At 46.1% G+C, this 20,637-nt stretch overlaps 1 protein-coding gene and 1 long non-coding RNA gene across 2 annotated transcripts in view; one reads left to right on the top strand and one right to left on the bottom strand.

Moving 5' to 3' along the window:
* The window catches only part of LOC112457397, a 111,010-nt gene extending 104,486 nt beyond the window's left edge, over nt 1-6,524 (top strand). The window contains exon 3 of the long non-coding RNA XR_003041099.1: nt 6,134-6,524. This is a non-coding gene — a long non-coding RNA (uncharacterized LOC112457397). The remainder of the gene's footprint in view (nt 1-6,133) is intronic.
* Nucleotides 1-11,578, bottom strand: part of LOC112457396 (zeta-sarcoglycan) — a 192,515-nt gene extending 180,937 nt beyond the window's left edge. The window contains exons 1-2 of the mRNA XM_025020416.1: nt 10,309-11,578; nt 8,401-8,583 (exon numbers count right to left, since the gene is read on the bottom strand). Coding sequence (XP_024876184.1) covers nt 8,401-8,577 — 177 coding nt within the window. The 5' untranslated portion in view covers nt 8,578-8,583; nt 10,309-11,578. The remainder of the gene's footprint in view (nt 1-8,400; nt 8,584-10,308) is intronic.
* Nucleotides 11,579-20,637: the final 9,059 nt, after the last annotated feature.

Raw genomic sequence — 20,637 nt, 5'->3', positions numbered from 1 at the left:
TGCGAATCGGAGTAAATCTCCCGTAAAATATCCCGGAATATTTATACAACACACTCCCTACGAAAATATATATCCGGAAGCGGCCAGAACGTAGCAAGAAATTGATCTTTGAACATTTCTTTTTATTTTTATGCTAATATAGTAACCAGAATTACACGTTAATTTATATTATGCGTCCTCTCGTTTGTTATTTTATATATAAAATGTACGCGTTATTTCCGTATTCCTTTCCTTTGTGAATTGCATATACCGATGAGAAAGCGTGCAATGTTAAATCACAAGATTCATCACATCTGCATGACGCGCAGTGACATGCTTTCTATTATGGTTGTATCCCCGGAGGCTGTATAGATATAATTCAGGATTCCCTCTTATTTTTCGCCGGAGATATGTTCCGGCATTCCGCTTGACTCCGGCATCTCGGAATCTTCGTGATAAAGACGCGGGAAAACGGGGGAGAGAGCGTGTTACTGATATCACTTTAATAATAGTTCAACATTTCTTACGGCGGAATATACGCGAATACGCAGATGTCGCGCGTCTAAACTAGAATTAGATTTATAATTGAATAATCAAAACACTTCGAGTATACGATTGTTTTCGAGGAACGTGCAACCACCGTAGTTTCCCGGTGACTGGTAAACAGCGTGGGATCTCTGCGAGACAATTCGCGTGTACAAAAAAATTAGGCGGAATATATTATACTATTATTTCACCATTATGAGCGCACATAGGATTATGAAATGGACTAACGCGCGTTTATAAAGTGAATATATAAAGAGAAACGCGTTTCACGTCCCTCTTGCAGCGCATAAGAAAGCTTAAAGTGGCAATCTGGACGAGAGGGTGCGGAAGGAAGAATAAGAACCGCCGAAAAAGAAAAAGGACAGAGATAAAGAGAAAGAGGGGAGAGAGAGAGAAAGGAAGAGAGACAGAGAAGGTTATTAAGGAGATTATGGACGGGTAGTTGCGCGAACTTCAAAGGACCAATTCCCATTTTCAATTTGCTTCGGGGTAAGGGAAACGAAGACGGGGGTCAAAGCCAAGCCGTTCTACCGACGCCGACGGCGCAGCGCGGCGGTTACAACCTTGCCGTCCGAGCATCGGTTCCGCGTATTCTCGGCGGCTGTCGAAGAATCCCATTTCGAGAGTTTTCCCTCGGAGGTACGTACCTCCGGCGGCAAGACGCGGCTATGAGGAAGCCTCGGAGGGAGCCCATTCCCGAGAACGGGCGGCGAGACGAGACGACACGCGTGTCTCGTTCTTATAAATACGTAAATGAAATGTGCCCCTCTCTCTCGTCTAACCGCGCGCGCGCGCACACACACACGCACACACATCTCCACCTGTCGCGCTTGAACACGCGCGAGATAGGAAATGTCGCTTTTGTCGACGATCCGAGCGGCGAAATTTCGCGAGCGGCGAACCAGCCATTCCGAACCAGCCACCATTTCCGAATTAATTCGTGTATCGAGGTACATTATCGTTCTCGAGGCGCTCGAGGCGAAAATTAACATGTAAAACCGCGAAGACGCGCGCGCGGACTTTAAGTTTCGCAAAAGAGGATTCTTCGAAGTCTCTTTTGCTCAAAAAGTATAGCGCTTAGCGTTTTCAATTATATTCCATCTCCAACGGCGTCCTGAATTATTCCGTAAATAATCTGTGGGAATCTCTTGAACGACTTCGAACTTCGAAAATAGGTTTCCACGGACTTCCACCGTCATGAATTTCGAAAACGCGCGACGACTCCGCGGAAAATCCCAAGGGCGTGTAACCGTCGGAAATATTCAGAGCGAATCTTGAGCTCTCCGTGCCTTCAGGCTAGGATTCAGAACTCCGCAGTAATGTCGGGTAAAATTTTAAAAAACAGTCGGCCAAAGTTTCCCTTTATGATTTTCCCTTTTATCGATTTATGTACAGGAATAATAAAGCTAAGTGCATTTTTATAACCGCAATGCGCTTTTCCTTCGTTTGCCGCTAACTTAGAAAAGCTCAACGCCGCCGCCGTCGATCAAATAGCTGCGAATCGCTCCGCTCCGGCTCTGAAAGCCTCGACAATCCGCTCGACATTCGATCGCCGCAGAGAATGCCGATTTCATTCGCGGCCCGTAGACCAGCCTCGATCTGGCAAATCATCAATCTCTCGGCCGAGTGGCACTAATTCAGCGCCCTTGTCCCGCGGTCTCCTCGTCAGCCTCGAACTTTGTACACTCCCGCCACTTAGGCGACGTTGTACGGAGGACAGGAAGGTATTTCGTTCGTGCCGGCAGTCGAATAAATAGCCGTCCATACATCAACGCCCTTCGTGATCGCGGGACTTCCACACGGCACGGTCGCCTTAACATTGTCTACAAGTCGATGGCTGAGAGGCGCACATTCGCCGCTCGTGCCAAGACAGGCAGTCAGTCGGCAAGAAGGTACCCGATAATCCATGATATCCTACAAGAATAGAAAAGAAGGCCAGAAGTCGCTGCCCGAGCGTCATTGTTCTCAAAAGGCAAATTAACCGCGCGATATGCTCGCGTGTTTTCTTCACCGGGCACGAATTTAATTTCGCGTTTTGAACAGGAAAGAAGATGATCCGTCAGTTTATTGGATAGATAAGACACCGTCAGGAAAGCATATTAATTTCATGGATCGTCAATTAACAATTATTATAGTTCAATTTACTTGTTCTCGTTATTTTGAATCCTTATTAGGTCGTCTACCGACCTAATAAGGATTTCTGTGAAATATTTATCACAGAAGAAAAGTGTAACTGGAGGGATTTGGGTATGCTGAACATGATTTTTTAATCCAATTTGCAAAACGTTGCCTTGAAAAAAATATAGCTGTCAGAAAAATAGAAATTTTCGAATATTTTCGTCATAAGATATTTTGTCACATTAAAGTTTTACAATGAATCAATGACTAGAAACAAGGTACATTTAGAAGTTTTTGGGTGTGCTAAACATGATTTCTTTGAAGTCATATTTGAAAGAAAATGTTTAAACGTTTTTATGACAAAACATTTTTTAACTTTGACATGAAATTCGTCATGAGCACCAAAAAATCCCTTTACATGAACTTTCATTAATTCTCGAGAATCTTTCGTTTTAGGTATTTTAGGATCACTCGAGGAAAATCGTGTGGCAGTCAAGGAGTTAACAAAGTTTTACGAAATACGATTGATGCAAAATATTCATGGATGTTCAAAAGAGAAGGAACAATGAAATAAACGTCGACCATTTTACGAAATCCGAAATACGGCATGACGAGAGCAGCCGTGTTATTATTCTTATATCACCCCCGTCAGGGATGGTGCTATATACGTCAACGGGAGACCGCCAGGGGCGGGCCGATAATTTCAACGGCGCGGGCACACAAAGTAGTAGAAGAAGCACCAAGAAGAAGTCCCATTCATCCGGCGCTCGTACCGGAAACTGACAAAACAGTTGATACGCCATGATATAGCAGGCCACGGGAATACGAATGGACGTGGGTGAATATAGGAGGTGCGAATGGCGTCGAAGGGGAGTTTGAGCAAAAGTCTCCGGGGTCTCTGTTGGGCGAAAGAGAAAAGGAGAGATATAGGGAACGGAGAGAGACAGACCCCGATATGAGAGATGGACTGAGAAGGAAAAAGATATATAGAAAATGACGGAAGGTACGCGGTAAGCGAGAAAGTGACGGCGGGATGGCGAGGGTGAAAAAAATATTGGTGAATACGAGGGACGGAATCCCAGCGGTACGGGAAGACAGGGAGAGAGAAAGATCGAGGGAGTCGGAGAAAACATCGCACACTAAAATGTCATCGAGCAATCCTGATTTACGGCGGCAGGGAAATCGGCAGTGTGCAGGGCAAACTTCGGGCCGAGCCCGCGCGCCCGGCCGGAAACCGCGAAATTTTTGTTCGAACTTTCATCGGCGCGTTTCGCGGACGGCTCGCGATAAAAAAGATGTATCTCGTCTCCTTCAACCGCCGTAGATGCAGGGGGAGAGGAGGAAACGAGGAAAAGTTAGGGAAGAGAAGGGAGGAAATTATTTTCGAGGAGTGGAAATTATTTTCGATCGGTTGGAAAATTAAATGAGATGCCGAGATCGGGCAAAGATCGACGAGAACGCGCCGGGGCCGGCGTGTTATTAAATCTTCCTTTAAATCGCGACGCGTGATGATGGGCGTAAATCTGCGCTGTGTAGAAACGTGGGAAACTACGTTAGTACGTCGTTGAACGGTGCTTAACGGTCGATCTAATAGCGCCGTCATAACGCGAGACTAATTCTCCGGATTATGAGCGAGAGATCGGGGGGAGGGGGAGGGGGACGCTTACTGCGACGGTTAACAAGAAGAATAATGTAGCTTCTACAGCAGTAATATTACAACGTATATACATTTAGCGTCTGCATTTAAAATAAAAATTATTTTAAAATTGTTATCTTTTACCAAAAAGTTGCGTTATTTTAGAAAATTGCCATTACAACATTCGAACAATATTACAACGTTATCGTTATCATTATTATCACTTTTATTTCTATCTAGCAAGCGAGCCTTGCTTGCTTTCGATAGCTGACGAAGAAGATTACGCGACGAATACAATCCCGCGGCGAACAAGGGGTGTCGTCTCTCAAAGTATAGTGCCGAAGTTCCGGCACGCGGAACTCCGGTATAAATTGCGCGTACAATTAGCCGGTTAGACTACTAATTAGCGAAGGAGGCTATCTCACTTCGTGATACGCTTCACCGCGGTGCTAACCGCGGCGGAAACAATATTTGTCTTTGATTACCTTGGAAGTGTTTACGTAACGGGGTAAATAATACTCAATTGCCGGCGCCGAAACGGCCCATATCGATTACGTCCTTCTGCAATTGCGCGCGAAAAGGTATCGCGCTCTTCGCCGAGCGCATTTCAACGCTAATTACCGAATTACCACTCGAATTAAGCTCCATTACGTATGATTGGCCCATTTATCGACCGCCACGAAGAACCGGCGGGCGCCGCGACAACGCACGAGCCATTAACGTTTCCCGACTTAATGCGTGAAACGAGGGGGGGGGGTGCTTCTTAATTTGCTCTGGCTTGAATTATTGATCGAATCCGAACGGGTAATCCATTCATTCCCCGTTAATCCACATTTATTCCGAATAATCGAATATTATCAATAGAAGAGCGAGTCATAATTTAACATAATTTAAAACATGAAAAGCAAATTGGCTCGAATAAATATACAGCCACGGGAGAATTCTTGTATTTCATCCCTGTGCATAATGAAGTACGGATCTCGCGAGTGTAGGATTCGAGATCTAAAAATTTCCCCTGAAACTCTTAAATTAAATCTTCGCCGGATGAAAAGTATCTGAATAAAAGCTCCGGAGCTTTCTCTCTTAATAAATATACGGACACGGGCGGGATTTGAAAGGGTTAGAATCAACCGTCGATTTATGGCCCCGGACCACTTACCGCGTTTTACGTCCGCGACACAGAAACACGGGGGCGCGAATGAAAGGCGCAATCGCCACCGGTGGTCGATAATTTCGACGGTGAAATTCTCGAAGACCGTAACGACTTTCATCCGGTGCGGCTGAATAACTATGCAAATGCCCCAACCCCCGCCGGGGGGTTAAGCAGGGGGGTTTTGCCGGCGATGCGGCGCCCTATAACCGCGCGCGCGGTCCCGGAGTTAAAACGGTGGGGAAAACGGGGTGAGGGGGGAGAACGGGGGAGAGGCTCCATAAAGCTACACGCACGGCCAAGATTGACCTCTGATGACGTACATCGTGAAAAGCGTAACGAGATCCTTCCTGGCGCCCGTATAGCCCCGCATTTTCCGCGAATATCAAATTGCCATCTGGGAACCACGGCGAGCGGCGAGCGTTCGGGATTCGTCCGACGGAACTTTTCCACCTCTCCGGAGAGCTCGCAGCCGCCCTCAAAGCGCCATTTACCTCGAGCGGGAGGGAGGGGGTTCCACACGGCCCTCTTATCCTTCGTTAACACTTGCAGAACGGACGTTCGGACAGATCGCGCTTTTCGAGTGCCCACAATTCCATTCATTCTCGCGCATAACGCATGTCCAATGCATATATTTCTCATATTTGCAAATTTTTATTTATTTTAGCCAATCAGTTAACTATTCGTTTTCATATGGATTACAGAGAACAAAGGACGAGAGAAGGTTCGAGCTTCAGTCGGGAATCAAATTACTGCTGGCTAATTAGCATCGGTGAAACTGAAACGTAATGGATAATAAAACCAAGATTGGACTCACCAGGCATGCCGGGAAGTGATCGGCCGAATCTGATAGATATGTCTATACTCTAGTGGGTATATAAATTTTCAGGAGTCGCGGAGCCAATAGCGGCTCGCGTCTCGTAATTAATCACGGTGTCGTAACGGAGCTCCCGTATCGAAAATCGTTTCGAGTCGTCCGAGCTACGTCATGAAATATTTAAACCTCCAATGCCGAGCGACTAGGAAGATAGTCGTAATGCTATTTTCAGTACGCCCGCCCGCTCGCGGTAGCCGAGTGTTGACGTATCGCGGAAAGAGAAGCCGAAGAGAGAAATTCGCTGCAAATTACCCGAAAGTCGTTTCAGTAATATCCGCGCCGGATCACGCTCACGCATATGCACTCACGTATGGTATATGTGCCAATGGCCGTACACGGAGTCGTACTAAAATGGTAGTCTCTCAAGCCTGTATCCATCGCCGTTAAATTAATAACCGGTGCTATCCGCGTGTACCGAACTCCTCCGAAATATCACCCGACGCCCTCCGGGGCCCCGTTCATCCGCGCCCGGTCCCTTCTCCTTTACAGTATCCCATCCCCGGCCCATACAATCCGCCATATATCCCGCATATATGGATTGCACGCGCACGCAGCCGCGAATACGTGCGGGTGACGAGCGGAATTCTGAATTCCGAATGTGCGTTGCCCGCTCCGCGCAATGAGGAAGAAAGGGGGGGGGGTAGAGAGCAAGTCTCGCGTGTCTCCCACCAAAAGGGAGAATCACAATGCCAAAACGAGCCCGTATCGTCGTCAGGCCGCGGCCGACACGGGTGATAACGGTCAATGGCGCTCAGTGCAACGGAATTAAATCTGGCCGATTCATTTTCGCGCCGATCTGACTCAGTTCAACTCGTTCTCGTTAGGGCTGTTTTTTTCCCCGGGTCATAAATCTGCTGTCCCAAGAAATACGATAGAGCATCAGTAGAGTAAAATAGGTTGATACTGGCTATGCCAGTCGTGGCACAGTTTCTATTATTTTCAAATTTTGTAATACTCCTGCATAGTCAGTAGAACTAATTTCGAGTAGATATCGATTTTTTTTACATTCACAAGCCGATGAAACTGCGATTTAAATCTGCGAATTGATTGCTTGGAAAAGAAAGTTGGAAAGAGATATTTTTTCCCGCAAACCAAATCTTTATACCTACATTTTCTTTTCTCTTCTCCTGCCTAATTAATTCACTAATTTTGGGTCGAATTCCGTCTCGACTGGACGGCAGGTTGATTATCGGCAGCTCGATTTCGTATACTATTTATTTCGCGGCTTCGTCAATCTCCATGCATTAATTATTTCGAGAATCATCACCTGTCGCCGTGCGAATATGCCCGTCGCGGCGGCATAGGTATTTCCGTGCGTCAGCATGATGCGAAGCTTATGTCGGTCCCGGAGCGTGGCATCGATAGGCCAGGCCATTTTAATTTCGATTGCACCGTATCGACGCGCGTCGCGGCATAATTCCGCGTGTCGTAAAAGTCGCGTACAGCTCGCGCGAATCGATTCCCCGTTATTCACGACGCGAAGTAATTTCAGTAGCGGCTAGCTCGCAACGCGAACTTCCACTGTAATTAAATCTCCGTATGTCCTCTGATTGCTTCATTAGCGCATTACTTGTTGTTGCATCCAACGATTGCACCTCGTAAAAGGGGCAAACAGTAACCGGGGAATATCGACGGCAAAAGAGTGGCAAATCTCATCGCCGACATCGACACGACATCGAGATTACAATTGAAGCGTGCAAAATTGAATAGCGCGATTAAAAAGCTAAAAAATCGTCAGTCCATTTTGCGCGAATTAAACAAACCTTCGCGAAAATCGAAACGTTTAACGTATGAATTATAAATATGGAAAGTATAATATTATTATAAACTTTGCTAGAAAGATATTACGAACGGATTAAATAATATAGTTTAAAAAAAAAACTAAAAATATGCACTCCACATAAAAAATTATATATGTGTTGAGGTAATAGTTAATTGCCGACAATTCAAGAGTGAACTCTTCAAAGAATGAACGAGAATGTAGGTCGCGCGTATATTCCTTCGTTAATCTTCCAGAATTCAGGCGTCAATTTGAAACCCTTATCGATAAGTCACTTGACCGTGCTGTAAGGCTTTCGCTGATGAACTACATACCGTGTGCGGCGACCAATGGTGAGGCCAGGTCTTGGTCTCGTGACTGCTGCCGACCGAGGGTTGACTTGCTAAAAAGACGACCCGTCTGTCGGTGCTGCCGGTTCCGGTGCCGCTGGTGGTCAAAAGGGCCGCCCTGGCCCTCGAACCGCCGATGCTTAACGTTGGTGACGTGTCCATTACGCCCTAAAAGCCAGACGCATTACAAGGGTCGTCGAGCTTCGGAAGCGGGGACATTCGTCGAAATCGAGGCAAACTTCGTAATGGCGCCAGGGTGAATTCCCTTTCCGCCAGCAATATAATGTAATATATTTCGTAGTAATTCCGTACGCTTAAACTATTGTAAAAGTCGCTACGTGTATTTTTATAGCGAGACGCGGGTAACTTGTTTGTTCTTCGAAAACAATGTTCCCTACCTTTACTTGATAGAAGGCTCGAAGGCGCAAAACTTATTTGTCCAAGTGCAGCGATTTTGATTAAAATGCGCCGCGGCTCGCGCAAGAAGGAACGCGGGGGGTTTTTTTTTTATATATTTCGTCGAGCGGATTTCGACTACTCGCGCGAGATAGCGACTTTCAGCGAAATTCAATGAGGGTAATGAAGCCCGTCAGCTGGAGGATGAATGCAGCCGCGAAGTACGCTGAAAACGTGGCTTTCGTGTCGAATGTACTCCTCCGGGGAAGATTCTTATTAATCCAAGCTTTTCCACGCCGCGGTATTCATCGGCAGCTGGCAACGGCTTAGATTTTAATATTATCGTGATTTTAATATTACCTCTCCCGCGCAATCAATAATGCACAAAGTCGTGTTTATTTTACGTCTGATTAAAATAAACGGACAAAGGGTAATGAATAAAGGGAATGTCGAAGAGCGGAAGTGAAAATTGCATCTCATTACTTAATTTCAGCGTACGTGAGTCCGCGTTCCGAGTTAACAATTTCCAGGGACGTTCCCACCGTGCCGCTGGTTTCTTAAAAATTTCATTATCTCCTCTCGGAAAACCGTCGGCGTCCTCCTTTTCCCCTCTATCCCTCTTACTTTTAGCCCAAGGTGGGATCGACCGGCGACGACGATCCAGCGTCGTCACCGCCGCCGCGAATGAAATCCGATGAGCGTAATCGAGCTCGTTAGACCGTCGAGATGAAAACCCCCCGAGTGAGCCACACGTACGTCGGTAAAGTTCGCGGGGGGGAGGGAGATGGGGAGATGGAGCGCCGAGTACCGGAACGAAGAAGAAAACGCGAGGAGCCGAGAGTGCTGCGTTTTTCAGCGGGATTTACGGATCGTCGGCGAACATTAAGAGGAATGATGCGCGACCGCATCCCGCACGAACACGCGGGACAGACGAAAGAATGGCGGGGGCCGAAACGGTGCGGATCGAAGCCGGGAGTAATTCCGCCCGAGTTGAATTATCAAAAAGCAAACGTTACATCGATCGCTCGCGTTTTTATCCAAACATAGAGATCGTCGTTCGATATCGTTATCTGCATGAAAATTGGAACTCGTAAAAAAGCAGAAATAAAGAGGATAGCCATAATATTGGAATAAATCTGACACTTCGATATCTTGCGACGATATATAAAACACGCTCGTAATTATTTCGTGAGTTTTCGGTGTCGCGAATTTTTATTTTATCCGAGAGAAATTTAATAAATTAAAAACCAAGCGGTTAATAATATATTAAATGATTACATAAGCGTTTTATCAGGACATCGCATTTAGATATATTCCGACGTCATATTTACCCTAGTGTGTCGCCATTATCCTATCGATTTCGGGCTGTCGGAACAAACGAGACGTGTAGGAGGGGAAAAAAGGAAGTGGAACAGAGGCGGGGGATAATCACGTTTGGGCGAAAGGAGGGGAAAAAAGGGGGACGAAAATAGATGATAATCGCGAAATTGGCCTCACCTTCCAAATTGAATCTTTCCAACGATCGAGTAGTGCCGTCGAAAACGTCCGACGATCCGCGCCCGAGCGTGCTAACGATCGGCCCCTTTTGGATCGTTTGGTCGAGAGGTACCAGGGACGAAGTTTGTCGGGGGGTCGCGATCAAAACCACCGTCGTATTCAGATTTCAGCCTCTCACATTAGCCTCTCCGCGTCTCCGTCCACCCTCGCGTCTCGGAGCACCTTCACACCGGGGTCCTCCACCTCAACCAGGTAATCCCCGTAGTCGCGTGCACCTAATCATTATAAACGGAGGGTGTGGGTGGCGCTGCTAGGTGTCCCTTAAATCGTTCCAGCACGACGTCGACTCCTCCTCCGCGCAATTACGAGTCATTACGAGCGGGATTCCACCGTGGTAGCACACACGTACACGCGACCCGGGGACCGCGAGGGCCCGGCCTCGCCAGCCGTTACTCGCCAAAGTGCGTGGCGTTATTTACGGCAACCGAGAATTACGCGGGGCATAAGTCGGCGGAGTGGTTGACTCCGATGGTTTCGGAAATGATGACGACGGTAAAGATAACGGCGGTGTGGCAGCGCGGCTGCGAATCCTTGCGCAGTCGTCGTCGTCGTCGTCTTGGCGCGTTTCGTAAAAACTCGCGTCGGCCGCGTGACGTGCTGAAGAGGGTGTTGTCAGTCGGTGCGGAGCGAAGCGGAACGGAGCGGCGTTTCCGCCTGACAGCCGCGCGAAATCCCGCCACCTTGTGATTTACTATCGCGTGGCTCTATCGCGGCACGAGCTCCTATTTCGCGGCGGGACTGACTGACAAGCCACCTGTCTACCGGTGGGACCTCGGGGGTTTTAGTTCTGGCCCGAAGATTAATCCTCTCCCGGTTGCCAAACGGCTTCTATTACACCCGCGTCATTTTGACGCGAGTCGCCGACCGCGGTGTTCCGTACGAAACGATTATCGAGGCATACCGGGCGACGTTTCTATCTAATATGTATGCTAATCGAGCTTTCCACGATCAATCGCCTCGATGCTCCTCGCGTTCGTTCGTAATTCGATCTTCCGCTCGATCGTCGCTGGATCGCGCTTTCCTGTCGCGAGACCGATCGCCGGGTTCGATCATGGCCAGAGACCCGCGAGCGGAGTCTCGCGATTTTCCCGAACCGAAGTGTACCCGATCGCCGCACGGTGCGATCTGTCACCGATATCTGTCGGCGAGTGCGTGGCGCGAGTCGTGCTCCCCGGCACAGTTGTCACCTCGCCAAGCGCCGCGTACGGAATCGCGCACGACACTGAAGCGGCAGGAAATCTCGCGCTCGAGGCGAACCTCTCTCGCGGATTCGCGGGCTCACGTGTGAAATTCTTGCGCATGCACCGACGCCTTCCTCATCCCTCCTCATCCCCTGCTCGCGCCCTCTGGTCGCGTCGCCCTCCGTCTCATTCCACACTTCGGAATACGCTTCTTCCCTTTCCCTCTCGCTCTCTCTCGTTCGCTCCTTTCATCCCTCGTATCTCTCTTCGCGCGGCGAACCATCGCTCTTCCCTCTTTGTCTTCAGTCTCTCGTCGGCGTTCCACTCCCTCTTCTTCTCCCACCGACGCCACCGCGTCGCCTCTTCTTCCGACGCTTCTTTCCCTTCTTCCGGATCGCTCCTGAATCATGAAGCGACAAGTGTTTGGCGCCGGGACACAGCGCCTGTGCGAGGGTTAAAGAAGTATTTCATGAAGTAAACGCGGGAGTATCTCAGCTCGCAGCTGTGGAAACGGATAGTGTCCTTAATTGGTCCCTCTCTACCGTTCGAGCGGGCGATCGATATCGCGTCGGTAACCCGGGTCAAAAAGAGCAGCGATTCTCTCCTTTGGAAAGTTGATTCTCGTTTCTCATCATTAATCGTTTATGGTACAACGATCGTGGAATGAGACCCAGGTTTTCTTATGTTCTCTCAAACTTCAACTGTTGGACACTTTCCGCCTTTTCCAATTATCCCGACGTAATAGAGCACGCTTCACTTTATCCATTGGTCGTTTTACGCGGGAAACTTTCCGCGAATGGAAAACGCAACGCGCATTGCTGCTTGCAATTGTATAAAACGCAAATGAGATGCGCAAAATGTAGATAATATAAGTGCCAGGGATGTTTCGCGCATAGTTCCACTACTTTTCATACTTTTCATGCCTACTTTGCAAAACACTTATTTCTTCCGTAATCTCATGGGGAAAACCTGCGAGTCGAGAAAGTGGAAATATGCTAATTCAAGATAAGCTAACCCAGATCCAACGGTGCGAACCTGGGGCACAAGAAAAACGGTGGGTTCGTAAACGTTTGACGTGAGGTCGGCCGCGTGACACGTCGCGGAACAATTCCGCGAATTGTAACTGACGAGCATTGTGTGTTTCCGACCTAGTTAATGATTATTTTAATGCTACTCGGAATCACGCGCGTACACTCGCGACTATGAAATACGTGCACAATCGTGCTAAATTATGCTCTTACCTGACGCAATCCTGATCTTGTCTCTCGATTGTAAAAAATCGTACGAGGCACATTCATAAAATCTAAGCAAGCGTATATTTTCTGATCAAACGTTTCAGTTACACATTTTCCTGGTCTCGCAATGATTATTTCAATGATATGTTCACTGTTATTCTACACTGAGAGAAAAAAATCGTTGCAGCAGTTTCAATATAATTTTTAATTATTTTCGGTGCCAACTGCATTTTTGTAATTATTTTAACAATGCAAATTATAGCTGACTCAATACTACATTATTATTGTGTTGTCATAGCTTTAACATACATTCATTCAACCATATACATGGTTTTATACTCTGTAACCTCTGTGATTTATGCATAGTAAGTCTATAAATATACTATTATAAATATGATGAAAATGATCATAATTCGAAAAATCTATGAATAAGGTTATGATATAAAGTTATTTTAAAAACCTCAATCACGATTATTTTACTATGCAATTACAGTGGAAAATACGAAACATTTTTCCCTCAGTTGCTACTTCCATACTATTCAGATCAAGCGAAATTTTATTATAATCGTTTTTTAATTGCGAAACGTCTCAATGCTGAGCCCAAAGCATGTAAAACCTTATATATTTGGCTGATGAAGCGCCTAGCAGCTACGATTGCTTACCACTACGGTGGTTTAACCCTCACCGTTTAAGAATCTTCCGAGGGATCGAAGCAATTTTCTTGGAACTCTGCGAAAGCGCCATCGGAATTAAATCGAAAACGATCCGGTCCGTTGCTTTGACAAATGAATCGGCACTAATTACCGATACGACTGTCTTGCACGTGGGATTATATTGCGAGATACATCAGCAAGATTAATAGCGCTTCCGCGATGTAATTTTAGGAAACTATAATGAAGCAATATGCATGGAAAAGTACGACAATAATCGAACTGCATAAATCTTTTTTTTTTTTTTCACGAAACATTTTTTTGCGAAATTGGCAGTTTATCTTTCGAGGTTTGTGAGATGAGTAATAAAGAGATGACTTTCTATTTCGAACGAGAATCGCTCCAGAAATATAATTGAGAGCTCGATGTCCGTCTCACATCGATATAGTTACGATGCTTGGCTAGCATCTTAATTGTATTTTACAACATTCGCTAATATTACATTGAACGTTTATCGCTTATCGAATCATTTTAGTGGATAACTTTTCCTCTTCATTTCCACGATATGATAGTTCCGATAGTTACACGCCCTCATACCTCAACTTTTCGATTACAAGCCCGTCAATTACAAGTCTGTGAGTTACAGGCTCGCTCGTCGGAACACGCACACGCACGCACACGCACAAAACGCCAACCGATTAACTGCAAAACGCAAACAGCGCGCGATTAATCGCAATTCGATGGCGACGTCAAAGCGATGAAACGGATAGATCGCGACGAAACGTTTCTACCGTTCGCCGCAATCGAGACAATACAGCGTTGCGGCACGAGGGATTGGAATTGCAAAATGTAGAATCGACCGGCTATATACACTTCCTTCCCTCCTTTCTCCCTTTTTCTTTCTTCGTGCGAGCTCGTCTGTCCGTCTGTCTTCATTGCGCCTCCTCTCTCTCTCTCTCTTTCTCTCCTCCTTCCCGACTCTCATTGAATCCAGGCTTCTATCGATTCTTTATCTCTCGTAAAGAAAGGGAAAAGTGGAGGAGAAATACGAATGGGAAAAGAGCACGACGATTCTTCAGACGGACTGACTGACTGACTGTTTCCTTCAGGATTTGTGATGTCTGCATCCAAGCCGGGAAGAGGGTAGAAGAAACGGCAGCGGGATACGACGGAGGGTAGATTCGACGAGACCAGACGTACCGCATCGGGGAACGGAAGTATTTTGTGTCGATCGCCGGATGTCTTCGTCGTTGGAGGACGACTTTCGACATTTTTCGGCGACGATTGCGCGTCTACGCACCGCAGTTTCTTTCGATTCCGATTGCTATATACGACCGTCTCGCACTCGATGCTGCATAATTTGTGGCATTTTTTCAGCTTAATTATACTTGATCGTCGTAATAATGATTAAATATTAAGATTTAAAGAGTTTTGATCAATTAAAAGACGTAAATAGACAATGTAATCTTGTCCTCCAATCAACACTTTAATTTTACTTTATTTCAGTAAAAATGCAATGTCAAACAAAAATTATATTATTTCTCTTTGTCATAAAAACAGAAAGAATTTTACACATGGAAAAATATATGTACCTCTTCTACGGAGAAACTGAAACAAGGATTGCTATTCGCGAATATGTCAGGAGTAAGTCGATTAGCGAAGAGACGGTTGCTCACCCAAGGGACGCCGGTGGATTGTGGCATTTTGACGCCTCGTAAAACACGATTTTATTCGCGACCGAACAAATTGAAACATAAGCCGCTCGTAAGAGGGCTTCCTATCTATGGCGCGCGCCCTTCCGTCCTCCAATCCCCCGTTCTGCCCATTCGTTTTCCCTTACACGTATATTTCTCTCAGGATATTTTACAGTGCCGACTGAAAACGACAAGGTTGCGGCATTCACACGCAAGCGGGTTATCCATACCGAGATGCCGCCATTTCGCGAGATGCCGATGTCGTCGATGTGAATTTATCTCCTCCGCCGTGCCTTTTATTATGCCTCGCCTTCGTCGTGAAAATTTATTTTTTCTCCCTTCTAAGCGCGTATAACGTCAGAAGAAAGCGCTTACCTTTGCTTTTATTTAAATATTTTGCATTCTTCGCAACGATCGATATTAAAGTTTTGCTTCGCCTCTCGTCATTCTTTTTTTTTTTTAGATTATAATCTCATGAGCTCATATATACTCTTTCGTACTTATGAATTTGTGGTACTATATAATAAAAATTTATTAGTTGCTTTCCATTTACACTCAAGTGAGCTGAGTCACTCAGTTATGTGAGTATTTTATACTCAGGTAAGATATGCCATTTTGTATTTACCTGCTTATTTTGGTGACAAAGCTATCGCATAATAATACAGGTTCATAGCCTCATTTTTAATGTGAGCAGTGAATCTATCAGATTTATTAAAGCACATGGTCTCGATTGTGGATAAAAACTCAGTTGAATCTCACTTGCCAGCATGCAAAAAGAACGTGCATTCAACTGAGTTATGACGTCACAAGTGAGAATTATCTGAATTTTGATGTAAATGGAAAGCAACTATTATGCGAATGAATAAGCGAGTAAGCGAACAAATAGAAATGTGTACGAATGAAAAACCGAATGAGAAAAAAAGATAGAGTGAAAGAGAAATAAAAAATACGTGTGTTTTTACAAATAGAGATATAATAAAAGAGATTTTGACTTTAAATCTGTAACAAGAGAATTATCACCAGTTTGCAAATTAGTAAAAGAGATCACGCTATGTTTCAAGACCTTTTATAAATCGTTTTAAATTATTTCATAATATCCAATTCGGTGGGTTATTTCCTGCAATATATAAAGATTATATAAAAGTTTGGATATTAGGAGCACGAGATTGTTCGGCAAGTTTTAAATTCTAATATGTATGTGTATAAAAAAACGAAACGTTAGTTAACATAAACATATGCATAAGTTAGTTACTTAAGCAAGTGAATAGTGACATATAAATTGACAATTTTTGTTTAATTTCGAAATAGTCGCCGGATTATTTAAGCGCATATATAATCTCGCACGATATAAAAAGAAACGCGATTGCAAGGAGAACCGATGATGGCCGGCGACGACACAGGAAGCCGGGGCACGAGATGGGAGGGGGGGGGGCAGAAAAAAGTGCGCGCCCCGGCACGTACAAACGACGTTACTCGGCACAGTCGGCGAGAAGTCGCCAAATAGCGGGGCACAATTAAGAGAGACGCCCGCCTCGTGAATTAAAAGCGTCAGCCCGCTAAAAGATCAAGAATTCCCTTGTGTTTCCCCATCGTCTTTCTTTTTTATCCATCGTCCCGCACTGCCCCGCACTCGCCTCCGTCTGTTTTCAACTTGCGTCTACCCGTTTCGCGCTCAGCTTTCGCGGCCTTCCTCGACCGCCACCTCCCAACAGAGTAGGTAGGGAGGAGTCCGGGACTGAAAAGAGAGTCCACGAAGCCGGAATGAGTGTGGAACTACCAGGGTGGAAGGTGAGGAGGAGGAGGAGGGGAAAGTTAGGTAGAACGGGCGGTATTCTCATCTCGAGTCTTCTTTTCCTCCTCGTTCGCGGATTGAAGAGGCTTTTATGATGAGGGGGTACCGCTTTATGGCACGGCTTCGCCGCTATTATACCGTGCATCGGCCGTTCGTTGGGGATGACGGGAGAAAGACGGGAGGAAGGGGGGCCATAGCGGGATGCAAGCGGCATCGAGAGACGTATATGGTTTTCGGCCTCGAGAAAACGGGCGGGTTTAGGTGGGGATTGAAAGGGAGAAAGCGCTGTGATACGAGTCGGCGCTGGGGAAGAAGGGCACGACGGAGCGGGGAAGGACTCTGTGCTTTGGACCGCGGACCCGGGACCATTGTCGAGATAATGAAGCCAAGGTGAGATTTCTCCCTTTTCAGCCACGCGCGCGCGGCGAAACGATATCTCGAATGACTGATTGTGCGATCCCTTTGGCTGCCGGGAGTGCCGGGGCCGCACGTAGTGGCATCGCCGCGAAGTCACGTTGTTATGGGGGGGTACCCGGGGGTACTAGAGAAGAGACTAGACCTCGGCGAGTAGTGATCAGTATCGCGCGTATGGGGCTCCTCTTTGAGGGCGAGTTAATTACTGAATTGATTACCGCGAGTGTATTGTGAAGCAGCGGCTGTGACGTGCAATTAGGATAACGAGTACCATTCCGCTGATTTTAATAGATAGCGGTAGTCACACGCGTGTTGTTAAGATTACAAGTATCTGTTTCATTCACATTAACGCTTAATTCGTGGAATATCGTTTGTGCGCAGAGATTATTATGCTATTTATACATTTTACTATGAATGTATTTATTTTCGAGAAACAGCGACTTACGATGCGCTCTATCATCTCAAAGATATACTACGAAACTAGCGGGAAATGTTCTATATACGTTAAAAAATTCGCCGACGAAATATATATCGCTCTTCCGAGCGGTAAGCCAAGGTTAAACGCATTGCCATCAGTTTCCCCGGCTTGCGTAAATCACGCCGGGGGGACAGTATTAAAAATATACGTAAGTGAAGGAAAAATATATTACCGCGAACCCCTCTTCCGCCTCGGTCCCAGCCACGCGGCGGCGGGAGCGAAGGGCGAAAAGCCTCGCTCGACCCTAAGAAGGATGAAGGGAAAATGGGGGGAAAAGTGGGAAACCGTTGAAACATCGCGGGGAGGTCTTATTACGCGTGTTGCGCGGTCGAGTTCCACCTATCGCGGACGGTACACTCTCGCATATTTTAAGCCGGCCATTTTTCAGCATTTGCGCTATACGTCTACGTCGAATTTGCATGAGCCAACGATTCGGGACTTGTTCCGGCCAACTTTCGGTGTCTCCCGCGCACAGCGCCGCACGAAAAAGTCCCTTCACGGCCGCTCTGCGATGATCGACCGACCGCTCTAAACGAGGACCGAGGTTTCTAGTTGTGTGCATACAGTTCATACAATTAATGATAATTTTATCTTTTAGTCTGTTTATCTGTTGATGGGATTAACCCTATGACAAGCGGAAGAGACATAGATGAAAACCACAAGTCGGACAAAACGCAAAATACTTTTGAAGGAAGAAAAATAATATGTCGCGCTTTATACAATTTTCGTACGCGATTAATACTCACTAATTTGAAAGTGTTGCAATTTAACTTATTTTACGCGCGAAAGCGTTTCGCATTTCCGCAGGATCGTTTAATCCCCGCGTAATAATTTCACGCGTATACTAATACTATTTACACAGCCGAACCTCCCAATTAATCACGGCAACGCTCGATACATTTCTAACGAAGGAAATTGAGGTAATATCACTTGGGGAAAATCGCGAAACAAACGTTCCGATATTATCGGCAGATGCGCCGTTTACGGCGAGCGGGGCTGCGACGACGGACGCCGGTGAACGAACTGGGATGGAGGGGGCGGGGGGAAATGATAAATTCTGCGGGATCGCGCGTGACATTACGGTAACGCGGTTCCGTGGCAGTCCCGGAGTTTAGCGGACCAGTTGAGAGACACTGGTCTAATCCTAATGCGCGCCGTCTTATTTATGCAGCAGCGCCCGTTTCGCACCGCAACGCTGAAGACCTTAACGGCTTTCAATTTCCGTTGGCCATCAATATTATTTAGTTTAGTTTGGACCACCCTCTCGCGCACGGGATGCCCCGCCGCCCCTTCGGCATGCTCCTCACGCCTCCGCCAAGGAAATTACTTGTCCTCTCCCTCCTTTCCTTTCGCGCCGGATCCGCCGGCTCCTTTCGCACCCCTTTACCCCCTTCCCTTTCCCGTGCAGCCACCATTCGCGATCGCGCCGTGTCCTGCACTGTCCTTAAGGGCGGCCCTTCATATCTCACGACTCGATATCCCTCGCATCGCCCTGCTAGCCCTGGTTAATGGTCGAGAAAGAAAATTTCACTGGTGAAAGCAGATTTGTGTAGAAGAAACACTGTATTCCGACCAGTTCGATTTTTGAAAAGATATATGAATCTTCTCGTCCTTATGTTGAATTTAAGTAAACGTCGGACGATGTTCGCATCAATCTAGCAAGACTAGGAGGCTGAGATAAATGTAGGTAATATAATCACCGAAAATTACTTATATTTATATTTTCTATATTATTTTAATAATAGATAGCCCGAAAAGCAACATTTCTACGTAACGAAAAAATTTTAACGAGAGCAGAACCCCTATTAGACTTTTTTATGCAGAAATTTAGTCAGCGATCGACAGATCGCCCGCAAATATCGTATCTAACAAGCTGCTTTCATAGACATCGAATAATATATATAGTGCAGGTATTAAATAATATCATTTCTGTCAAAATGATCCGTATTGGCGCAACTAATTCCTGTTCTACGGCGCATTAACAAGATTATGCACGTATTATTAATATCCGACAGCGAGCGACCGAGCGAGCGCGTCGCGGAATGCTATTCCATTAGGTTAAACACTCAAATCCGATAGCTCCCCATCTGGACAGGGGCAAATGCACTTTCTCGCACGACTCTACGCAGCAACTCCCCTGTATTCACATTCCAACACCCCTCGCAACCCCGTCTCTTGCCGCACTTGGTCGCTGATAAAATGGAATTACAAACCAATTCGGTTGGTACGGCCCCGCGGTGGAACGAAACGTTTTGCAAGTTCCCACGAAACACGATCGCTTCGGTCGCCCGCCAGTCCTGATGTTCCTCTCGTGTCTCATTCTTTCCCCTTTTATCCGGCTTCTCCGCTTTTCGTCCCCTTTCTCTCCCGCTCTCCCTAGTAAGCTATAATACGTGCGTATTTTGCGGTGCAATAAGTAGAACCGTTTTCTATACGTTGACTGCGTCCGTTTGTACATGGCCCGAATAAAAGTTTCATTGAAGAGTCATTACTAGTCGAAAGAAGGAAAACAACAATGCGATCATTTAATATCAAGCTAAGAAAACAAAACAATTTGAAAATCGTATAAACGCATCAAGATAAAGAAACAGATAGACTTTATTCAATCCCGAAACAAAATCTTTTATGACAAAAGATTGCCAAAAATTAGAGAATTAGTAAAGTGTAACATAGATTCTATAGAGAAAGGAAAAGAGAGACAGAGAGAGAGATTAAGAGAGAAACATTATATATTTTTCTCTATTTGCGTACATAAAAGAGATTTTCTCATTCTCTTTTTTCACGCCAGATAACACGACGTAGTATCGTAATCAATCCCGTTAAAG

This window comes from Temnothorax curvispinosus, unplaced genomic scaffold (assembly GCF_003070985.1).
Source record: "Temnothorax curvispinosus isolate PA1 unplaced genomic scaffold, ASM307098v1 QBEX01007752.1, whole genome shotgun sequence".
Taxonomy (NCBI): domain Eukaryota; kingdom Metazoa; phylum Arthropoda; class Insecta; order Hymenoptera; family Formicidae; genus Temnothorax; species Temnothorax curvispinosus.
Note: the sequence above shows the minus strand (reverse complement) of the source record. Positions and strands in the feature narration are given on the sequence as shown.